Source organism: Talpa europaea (genome assembly GCF_964194135.1).
Source record: "Talpa europaea genome assembly, chromosome: 3".
Classification (NCBI taxonomy): domain Eukaryota; kingdom Metazoa; phylum Chordata; class Mammalia; order Eulipotyphla; family Talpidae; genus Talpa; species Talpa europaea.
In genome coordinates, this window is record NC_140069.1 from 144,553,767 (window position 1) to 144,564,989 (window position 11,223).

General features: G+C 38.2%; 1 protein-coding gene across 1 annotated transcript; it reads left to right on the forward strand.

Moving 5' to 3' along the window:
* Positions 1-9,617: 9,617 nt before the first annotated feature.
* On the forward strand, positions 9,618-10,887 carry LOC311168994 (olfactory receptor 2A2-like; the record flags this gene model as incomplete). The annotated part of the gene is made up of 1 exon (XM_084230696.1): positions 9,618-10,887. The coding sequence occupies exon 1, from the start codon at positions 9,955-9,957 to the stop codon at positions 10,885-10,887; it is 933 nt and encodes a 310-aa protein (XP_084086822.1). The 5' UTR covers positions 9,618-9,954.
* Between the last annotated feature and the right edge of the window lie 336 nt (positions 10,888-11,223).

Here is an 11,223-nt window from a genome sequence, read left to right on the forward strand (position 1 = left end):
AACACATGCAATTTGCAGCAACATGGATGGCGCTGGAAGGGATCATGCTCAGCGAAATAAGCCAGAAAGAAAAAGAAAAATAGAAAAATACCGGATGGTCTCACTCATAGCAGGAATCCAGAAAACCTAAATAAGGGACCAGGAAAAAGCATAACTATAAGAAAGAAAAAATCAAAATCAACAAACAACTATGAACCAGAGACACAATATGGGGGTTGGGGGGCAGGGAAAGGAGGGATTGGGGTGAAAATAAGGGGATTATAATTGCATACAGAATATAAAAATAAAATTTAAAAAAAGAATGAAAGAGTAGAGAAAAATGAGAATAGAAAATCAATAGATAAAAAAAGGAAAAAGCAAAAGAATTCAAATTGTTGAATTGAGAAATTCAACAACATTGGCAAACTGATAACAAGAATAAGAGAATAAAAAGATTACTGAGGTTAATCAATCCATTGCCATAAAATAAAATTGTGGGTACAAGTGGCAGGGAGAAGGAAGAATATAGAGTTGCACTTCTTGGGTACAGAGCTTCCTGGGATGAACACCTTCTAGAGATGGATCCGGGGATAGTTACACACAATCTGAATGACTTTCTGCCACAGAACTTTTTTTAAAATGTTAAAATTTTATGTTCTGTGTATTTCCCACAATAAAATATTTAGACTATGATTTAGCTGATGGCCACACAAATTCCCATCTTTTGTGATGGAAGTCCCTCAGGCTGGAGCACAAGACCAGAACTTTCACAGAGAACAGATTGCTAAGCAACATGCTTTCTACCTCACTAATTGTGACGTCGCTGAAATACACAATTAAGAAACTATTAGTTCCCTTTGAAATAATTGCAAAGAAAAACTTTGATCAAGAATGACAAAAAAGCAGGCAATCTTTAAACCAATCTTTAAATATGCAATTGTCAGACACATTTCAAGTTATGATTTATTAAAATAAATTAATCTGACTGGAAAATGTAGAAATGGTCCCAGAACTTTGATGTTGGGACATTGGTCTGACTTCATAGGAACACCTGGTTGTGATTGTGGCCGTATGTCAAGTTGAGCATATTATAACCATGTGTAAAGGCTCTTGGGTGAATATTCCTTCTGATGTTTTTAGTGTTTGAGCCAATTTGTGTTAAAATGATTGTGGAGGCTACAGAGCTGTGAGATAACTTTGAAGGAGCCAAATCGCTTCTCTCTCATGGAGGACAAAGCCCTGTGGACTTGTGACACGTTTCTGGTGGTAAAATCAGTAACACTGGCTTCTCTACACCTGCTGGTGAAAGCATTTCCTTTAGTTTGAAAGGATTCTCTTTCTTAGGGACTTCCATCTGAGCAACATGTTTAACTTGTTGTAAATTGTGTGAAATTAATCACTAATATTCTATTTCAATATGGATTTGGGGTTTTAGTGCATTTGGGATGTACAGAAGAGAGCTTTCCCTCTGCGTTCTCAACTTAGCTAATGGCTTCGCACAGAACAGGTTGCTTTGGGCCATCTCGGGGGTGGACTGCCTCCCTCACTGAACTGAATCATTCCAGAATTTGGTTTAGAAGGAGAGGTGCGAAGCTCTTCCTCTCACGTGCTGGCCCAATTTCAATTCTGTTGTGTCTCTGAGGACAGGAAAGCCCAGGAGAGGGAGAAAGGGTTGGTGGGTCAAGGGAACATTTGTCAAGTACATTTGTTCAGTTAGGCCTAGTTGTTGAGGGTCTGGGATGCCCCCCAATATTCTATACAAATTAATAAGTGTCCTCAGAACCAAAAAGTGAATCTACCAAATCATACCAAATAGAAATTTTCTGTTTAGACATCAGGAAAACTTGTAGTCAAAGTGATGGGGCAGAGTTGATGTCTGGATGACAGCAGAGAGGGGTGGGGAGCTGGGCATTTGGTGGTCAAAGGGCACAAAGTTTCACTTATTAGATGACTAAGTTTTGGAGAACTAATATACAGCATGGTGAGTGACAATGTTTAATAATAATGCATTAGCATTTATAATATATGATTATTAACATCATCACCACACCAGCATCATAGCAACAAAAATACTATTTAAAAAATGATGTATTATTCACTGGAAATTTGTGACAGTAACTTTTAAGTGTTAACACACACACACACATACACTCCCTATGTGAAGTGAGGGATGTGTTAGTTACTTTGTGGTACATTTTCATGGTGTATACATATGTGAAATCATGTACACATAAAAATACAATATTGGTATGTCAGTAATATCTAAATAAAACTGGAAAAATACAAATTAAATTTGACAGTAAAAATTATTCTTATTCATTCAAAAATTAAAATACAAAATGATGTTATATGTAATATATATTTACAAAACTACCCTAAAACAAACAAACAAAAAAAACTAGACAGTAGTGTTGTTGTTTACTATTTTTGTAAAATTCTTGAATGACTGTCTTGGAAGATAGCTAGAATTGTGTATTTGTTTCTGCATACAATCTGTTAAAATATAGTGTGCACATATCCATCAGAAAGATCTCAGGCCCTAATGAGAAAGTGTGAAAAGTTTATTATTATAAAATAATCTATTGTACAATTACCTATGGGAACTTTTAAAAATTCTCAAGGATCCCTTTATCACAAACAGAAAAATATTGGCTTAGGTACTTAACATTGAATCTATACATCACGAAAATGAAATTGATTAGATGAAGGTATAGTTCATGGGAAGAATTTGGCATGGTATCTAAACACAATGAGACTCAAGTAAATCTTTATGGAAATTATAACCTTTCCTCATTTCCAAGGATCAGACCTACTTCAGAGAATATGCACCTGTTTGGGGGAGTCTTTCTTCTCAGGTTTGCTCAAACAGGTTTCATGGGAACCTTCTCTAAACATCTGCCACAACTTCTCATTGAAATCTGAGGAGCTTAAAAGTATAGAATAAACTCAACACTGAAATAATCTCAAAGGTTTGTCACCTCTAGTTTGTGATTTCTCTCTCATGTTTATGACCCTACCCTTGAGACATTTGAAAATCTGTGTGGATACAGAGTAATGCCAACTTGTGACCTGCCTCTGGCCCAGAATATTCCTCCAGGAATATGGGCAAAAGCTTGCCTCTCCTCCAGAGAGAAGTTTCAGGGATTTTGTCCTGCCACCTTACAGAGTTAGAAAAATATAGCTAAGTGTGTTTTATTATGCTTCTGGGAATTGCAGTTCTTAACCCTTACTCCTAGAAATGTACTTTAGAGCTTCACAATCTGTTGCAAAACCATCAACAATTGCAGCAAATACTCCTCAGTCTAGATTTCTCCTCTTATGCCTGCTACAGTATGTTAGAGTATGTCCCTCACCTCTGTTAAGAGACATATATTGGTCAATAGATTCTGGGGGAATAAGCAGTGCTGACATCTTATTATACACTAAAGATTTATTTGCACTGAGCTCATTCTCAGGATAGGTCCTTGAAGTAAGTATAGTGGCAGCAGAAACCAACAAGGCTTCGTGGAAAGGAACAAAATTCCTGGGTGATATGTGCTGAGTCCCTCCCGACTGGAGTTCGTGTTAGAGGTAGATGGAACAGAACCGCAGATTCCACTCCCACCCCAAATCTGGAAACTTCTGTCTGTTGAGCTGTGGCAGGGATCATCTGATCTCCTGACAGCATTTTTTGTCTTCACTTTCAATGTGTTTATGATGGTGGTTCAGAGAACCCAACTCTATTGTTTGAGAAGGAATCTGGAAATGTGAGAAGGTTCAAATGCAAACATTTCCTCTGGTTAAGGCTCTAAAATGGCTAAGACAATAGAAGAGCCCTGTATTATTGCCTAACAGAGATAATAGAGAAACCCCCATTACTGGAAAAAGGAAATTCTTCTACCCATTTCAAGAAAAAATTTTTTTTTTTTTTACTGAGACCTGGAAGAGGTAAGTTTGTAACAAAAGTATTTATTGAAACTCTTCTAGGCTGTCATAAAATCTTGATAATTATTAGACTCAGAAGTTGTTGTATTTTTGAAAATATCTGTCCTGCCTCAAATAGTGTAGAATGAGTGTCAATATAATTGACGAGAATTGGAGAAATAGCATAAAATTCCCTAGTTGGGTTACTGGAGTGCATGGTGCAGAACTGAGCATACCCAACCACTCCAGTCTTTGATTCTGAGCTATTATTATCTCTGGGAAAAGGACAATTTAATTGGGCTATCATAAGGTTTCTATTTCTGTGCTGCACCATTTAAAAATTTTAATCTATCTTCATTATGATTTTTAAAAATATTTAAGTGCTATGAAATGATGGCAGTGGAAATTAAGATTACAGTTTCTTTTCAGACACTAAAATAGCTCAAAAAATCAACATCTGACCTGCCCATTACACTAACTATAATATGCATTCTGTAGTTGCAGAAAAAAAGTAATTATATTGTCAATTCAATATTAATTTATTTAAACCCTTCCAAAAGCAATCATATTTATAGAAACAGAAATCTAGGACTGTGTCTCAAATGTGTTCATTCCAGATCCAAAAAGGACACCCCGTTCCAAGTGGTGCCTTACTTAGCTGATATTTTACAGACGTTCAAAATGCTGTGCATGTGCTTCACGGTCCATTCTTAGGATACTTTCTTTCTACAAACTAAGTGTTTGACAAAGTAATTCCTTGAAACTCTCTGATAAGTATTACTTCAAAGCAGATATGAAACATTAATTCATTTATGTGATACCATTTTCATTACAAATGTAATGTGGCCATGTCTTCATAATTATTCAAGTGTACCCTATAGAAATACTGTTCTTAAATTGCATAGACTATTCACAGATATTAATAAGAAATCAACCATAAATGTTCAAGTCCGATTGTGAATTTCTCTAGTGAAGTAGAGTTTTTTTCCTCATCAATAGATAGAAGGTGATGATGGAAGTTCATCAAGAGGGACCATAAAGCAGCCTGAGCTCAGAAACTGGAATAATTTATTGTTTGGTTCATGTGACTTGGGGTATCTCTTTCAAGTTTATAATCCTCAAGATAGTTGCAGATCTGTGTGGACAGAGTGTCGTTAATGCCCACATATGACCTGATGTGTGGGCATGTGGAATCATATGTTCCTGTTTAACATTTCACTAGCGGGGTTGGGAGCCTGCCTCATCTAGACTCACATTCTAAGCTGCATAGACAGGGCTGTGACAGCATCTGCCCACAAGACTTCTGTGTCTGCTGAAAGGAGTCAAGTCAGCTCACACAAATTACAGTTAGCTTCAGCATCACCTTTTCTCTGATTTTACCTTGAGGATTACACAGATCTTCATAGTAAGAATGCAAATGTTTTGTTATTATGGCTTAAGATATGCATTGAAATGGTGCCTTAAAGCTCTCTTCATATTCATCTACTCTAATTTGCTAGTAGAAAAGACCATGTTGTTGGTGGGTGTTTGTGGAGATGGTGGTGACGTTTATGGCATAGATTATGGCGATGTTGTGCAGGTGTGTACTTAACTCCACATTCCTTAAGTATGTAGAGCTTTTTAGATGTCAACCAACCAAAATAAATTGTGCATTTTACAAAAAACAAAGGCATTATATGTAAGTGGCTTGTATCTAAACTTTTAATGGTTCTAGACAGAACAAGCAGACGCCCACCTTCCTTTCCTCAGTCACAGGTTGTGGGCTCACAAAACACCCCCAGGAAGGACCCCTCAGGCTGCAGGCTGTCTAGTCCCCCTTCAGCTCACACAGTGAGGTAGTAACTGTCACTGGTGTTTTGAAGGACCCTTGTGAATTTTCCAGTTTGGTCAATGCCTGTTCAGAATTCATGCTCACCTACACCCGACGGTCTCCACGGGGACTTGCAGCAGGAGTCTCCTGCCACTCACCAGGGATGTGATCCAAATGCCCAGTGATGCCTAAAACCATGGTAGTGCTGACCTGAAGTGTGCAGTGTTTCCTGCACACACACCTGTGATGAAGGCCCAGTAATAGATTAACAACAGTAACTAAGAACACAAAGAACAATTGTAGGAATATGCTCCAGTATATGTTAAGTGAATGTTCTTTCTCTCTCTCTCTCTCTCTCTCTCTCTCTCTCTCTCTCTGTCTGTCTTTCACACACACACACACACACACAATGTCTTATAGCAAATCATATTTTGTGACCATAGTTGGCTGTACCTGAAGCCATAACGAGTGAATCTGCACGGAAGTGGTAACTACTGCTAGTAATTTCCAGAAAAATTTCATTACTGACATCTCTTAAAAGCAAGTAAAATAGTATGAATTGAAACCATATCCAACATAGTCTTAGATATTTGTCTTATATTATCTGGGAATGTGTAAGCTTTGTAGAAAATATGTTTGATCATGAGTGAAAAAATATCAGATGTGTAATAATTTATTTCTGAACTGTTTTGTTGAATATATTAAAGTAGTCTTCAGCTTGTGATGCCTGAGGGAGGAAAGGCATATCTGTGTCGTGGGTGTGTAGAACTTAGGTCATGCAGATGTTGTTCACTTAGGAAACAGGAGTAGCTCTTGGTTGAGAAACTGGAATTTACAAAAAAAAAAAAGATATTTAGCTTAATGAGATATTTGTAAATGTTAGTCTTAATATGTGAGATGATGTCTGGGAAGGAAATCCAGAATAGTGAGTGTTTGGATGAAAGCTACTTTCTCATGGAGTTATTTGGACACTGGATGGGGGAAACCTAGGCTAATATGTCCTGAAGCTTAATCAGCCCCATTGTATCAGAAGTTAAATAGCTCAAGGTTGTCAGCGTTGAACTAAGAGACAAATTTAACCCAGTAACAAGAAACTACGTACGTTGTAGTCAGATTATTGTTAACTTTTATGAAGTCTCACTTTCCGTTAAGTGTTCTTGTTCTTTCTTGGTAATTAATATGAAGTAAGTACCCACTAAAGAAGTTCATTGAGGGCCTCCCCGGTGGCACAGCGGTTGAGCTCTGGGTTGGGAAGCTGCCAGAGCCAGTTTGATCCCCAGCTGCTCCCCGGCCACCGGAGGAGGGTCCCACATAGCGCGCAGACCTCTCCTGCCGCCCGCTGCTCCCCTCAGCAGTGTACTTCGGTCCTTCTGCCTGTTCTGCTCCCCGCTCTGGCTCTGGTGAATTCTCTCACCCTCCCGCGCTTCTGACTGTACCCAATGCTTGTATAAATAAATAAATAAATCTTTAAAAAAAAAAAAAAAGAAGTTCATTGATCCCAGGATTGTCTAAATTATATTAAAATCTTAAAATCTGAGAGGTGGTATGATGGAAGCTGAAAGTTAAGAGGACAAGTTTGCTTAATGATAATGATGTTATAGATGATAGATCAATGGGTGGGTGGGTGGATGGATGGATGGATGGATGGATAAATTTGACTGAGAATTTCAATGTCCATGAAATTATCATAAGAATAAAAATCATAAGAATATTTTTAAAATGTATCAGTGTGGGAGTACATTGCCCAGAGGCTAGTTAAAAGATAATATACAAACAATTAAAATATTCAATATAATATTACATGTGTATGAAAAATTTTGGAAAGAAATATACTAATATAGAAAACATACGTGATATAATTCTAAATGAAAGAAACATCAATATTGTTCTATTATTTAAAGCCCATATAAAAATAAATGTATGGTAGATAATGAAATACTGAATGCACAAATTATTGACAATGATATCTTTTGCCAACATTTCACTTTTTTCAGTCTTTTTGAATTCCATATTGTTTTAAGATCTCTGGAAATTGGTTTCAAAGCCTTATATGAGCTTATTCTTTATTCTTTTTTTTTTAGAACTTTTTTTTTAAGATTTATTTATTTATTTATGTAAGCACTGGGTACAGTCAGAAGCACAGGAGGGCGAGGGAATTCACCAGAGCCAGAGCCGGGAACAGAACAGGCAGAATGACGCAGTACACTGCTGAGGGGAGCAGCGGGCGGCAGGAAAGGTCTGTCGCGCCATGTGGGACCCTCTCTCAGGGGCCGGGGATCAAACCGGTGCTGCAGAGGCTGCGGGCAGCTTCGCAACCCAGCGTTCAACCACTGTGCCACTGGGGAGGCCCTTATTCTTTATTCTTGCAATGAACCTGGCAGTTGAAACTTTATGAGTCTAAATTTTCCTAGAACTAGTGATTTCTAAATATATAGAAAAAGAGAAAACAATTTAAAGAATAAGATTCAAATTAAAGAATAAGATACAATTTAAAGAATAAGATTTCTACCTAAAAGTAAACTCCCACTTATTATTGATCTCATTTTCTAAGATACTAATGTTAATTCAGTAAATAAATTTGGCTCTGCAAAAAACAGGAGTAAAGATATAATAGGATTATACAAAAAAAGTTTAAGAATCCATCATCCCTTAACAATTTGTGCACTGCTCCAAGTTACATGCTCTCCAAATTAAAAAAGGATATTAAAAATTTGACTATCATGGGAAAATATCAGCTATAAAAATTCAATGACATAAATCAGTTATTGCTGTGAAAATATGAGTCTCTACTAAAAAGTAACCTGATCATTTCTAGAAATTACTGATTCCAACAAGAAGTGGGTAATGTACAGGGTGAGCCTAGAACACCACCTTAACACAGAAGCAAGCAGTTACCTCAATGTTATATATCCATGATTTTATAACACAGGAGACTGAGACTCATCACCTTAGCCCAGAGATGGACACTGGTATCACCATATTGGAACAAAGCATTATCTGCACATTAATGACAGCATAAGAATACTTTATTCAATCCAACCAATATTTATAACCTGATCTAAAACATCGGCAATCAAGGACAAAGCTACAAGTGGACATTACACAAAACAACTTATCCATACTCTTTGTGGTATCAATAGAAAGGGAAAAGAAAGGCTTAAAAACTATTTCATATTAGTGGAGCTAAATACATGAGGATGGATTGTGTGGTGGGGCAGCGCAGAGAAGCAGAAAATGGTGTATTTACAGTGGAGAATCGTGTTATTACAGTTTCTGGTTGGATAAGAATTCTAAGAGTAGATAGTGAAAATCCTTATTCATTAAAAAAGGGTACAAATTTCTTACAGCAGTGAGAATGGCACATATTAAAAATACTAGCAACAACAAAAATACTAGCAACGAGCATGTGGAGAAAAAGGAACTCTCCGGCACTGCTGGTGGGAGTGCAAAACTGGTCCAACCACTATGGAGAGCTGTGTGGAGATTTCTGGACCTACTAAACATAGAGCTTCCATAGGATCCAGCAATTCCACTCCTAGGGATTTACCCAAAGGACACAGAAACATCAATTCCAAAGAGCATCTGCACCCCTAAGTTTATAGCAGCACTGTTTATAATAGTTAAGCTTTGGAAACAACCCAAATGCCCAAAAATAGATGACTGGATCAAGAAGATGTGGTCCATATACACCATGGAATATTACTCAGCAATCAAAAAGATAAACACATGCAATTTGCAGCAACATGGATGGCGCTGGAAGGGATCATGCTCAGCGAAATAAGTCAGAAAGAAAAAGAAAAATACCGGATGGTCTCACTCATAGCAGGAATTTAGAAAACCTAAATAAGAGACCAGGAAAAAGGCTCATCAATACAAAGTAAAAATCAAAATCAAAAAGCAACTATAAACCAGAGACACACTGGAAGGGAGGGGCGGGGAAAGGAAGGACTAGAGTCAGAATAAGGGGGGGGTGCAATTGCGTAGGGAATATAACAAAAATGAAAATGCATACATTGTGCAAAGATGAAAAAGATATAAGAATTATATAAAATAAAATATTTTTTAAAAACTACCAAAAGAAAAGAATCTTTAAAATTCCATAAAAAAATCTTAAAAATTAAAAAAAAAGGGTACAAATTTTAGGGATAAACTGGCATTATGTTTGTGCTTTAACTAACCAACATTCAAGAGACTTCAATTTTCGTTGACCTCCAGTTCTGCCTTTTTATCATGTTTCAGTCTGGAACCAACTGTCATTAAGGATGGGGGGCAACCAGTCAGGGGTCCCAGAACTCATTCTGGTGGGATTCCCGCTCAGTGCAGACATGGAAGTGCTTCTCTGCTGTGTCTTCTCCCTGCTGTATGTCTCCAACCTGTTGGCAAATGGCATGATCTTGGGGCTCATCTGGCTGGACGTCAGACTGCACACCCCCATGTACTTCTTCCTCTCTCATCTGGCCATCATTGACATCTCCTATGCCTCTAGCAATTTACCCAAATTACTGGAAAACCTAGTGAAACACAAAAAAACGATCTCCTTTGTCACATGCGCTATGCAAATGCTTTTGTATTTGGCTTTTGCTTCCACAGAGTGCCTGATTTTGGTGGTGATGTCCTATGACAGGTACGTGGCCATCTGCCAACCTCTCCTCTACACGGTCATCATGAGCTGGAGACTGTGCCAGGTGCTGGCCATCACCTCCTGGGCTTGTGGGTTTTCACTGGCCTTGGGAAATCTAATTCTCTTTCTGAGATTGCCCTACTGTGGGATCAGGAAAGTAAACAACTTCCTATGTGAAATCCTAGCTGTTCTCAAAGTGGCCTGTGGGGACACTTGGATCAACAAAGTTTTTGTCCTTTCTTCTGGTACATTTGTCTTGGTCGGGCCCCTTTCCTTGATGCTGGTCTCCTACATGCGCATCCTTTTGGCCATCCTGAAGATCAAGTCAAAGGAGGGCCGCAGAAAGGCCTTCTCCACCTGCTCCTCCCACCTCTGTGTGGTTGGCTTCTACTTTGGCATTGCCATCATGGTGTACGTGGTCCCAGACAATGGCCACCGAGATGAGCAGAAGAAAATCCTTTCCCTGTTTTACACCCTCTTCAACCCATTGCTGAACCCCCTCATCTACAGTCTGAGGAATGCTCAAGTGAAGGCTGCCTTCAACAGAGCAGTGCAGAAGCAGAGGGCACCATAAAGGAGGTACATTTTTCATGCAATGGATTTTTCTCAAGGATTGCTTACTTGTGCAATAAAACTCAAGAAATTTTCCAAAAAAAGAGAAGGTATTACTGAAGATTGAAAATTACTCAGGTGCATCACCAGTACCATGTCAGAATGGTCATCCAGGCTATTGTTTGTCCATGGAGACAAAATACATAGGCCGAGTTCCCTTTTTGAAAATAGCAGAAATCATTTTTTATTTTATTGCAGTAATGTTGGTTTACAACACTGCCTGTGATTCAGCGGTACAGGGTCATACCTATTCTGATGTATGGCAGCCCACCACACCGCCACCAGGGCACCTGCAGTG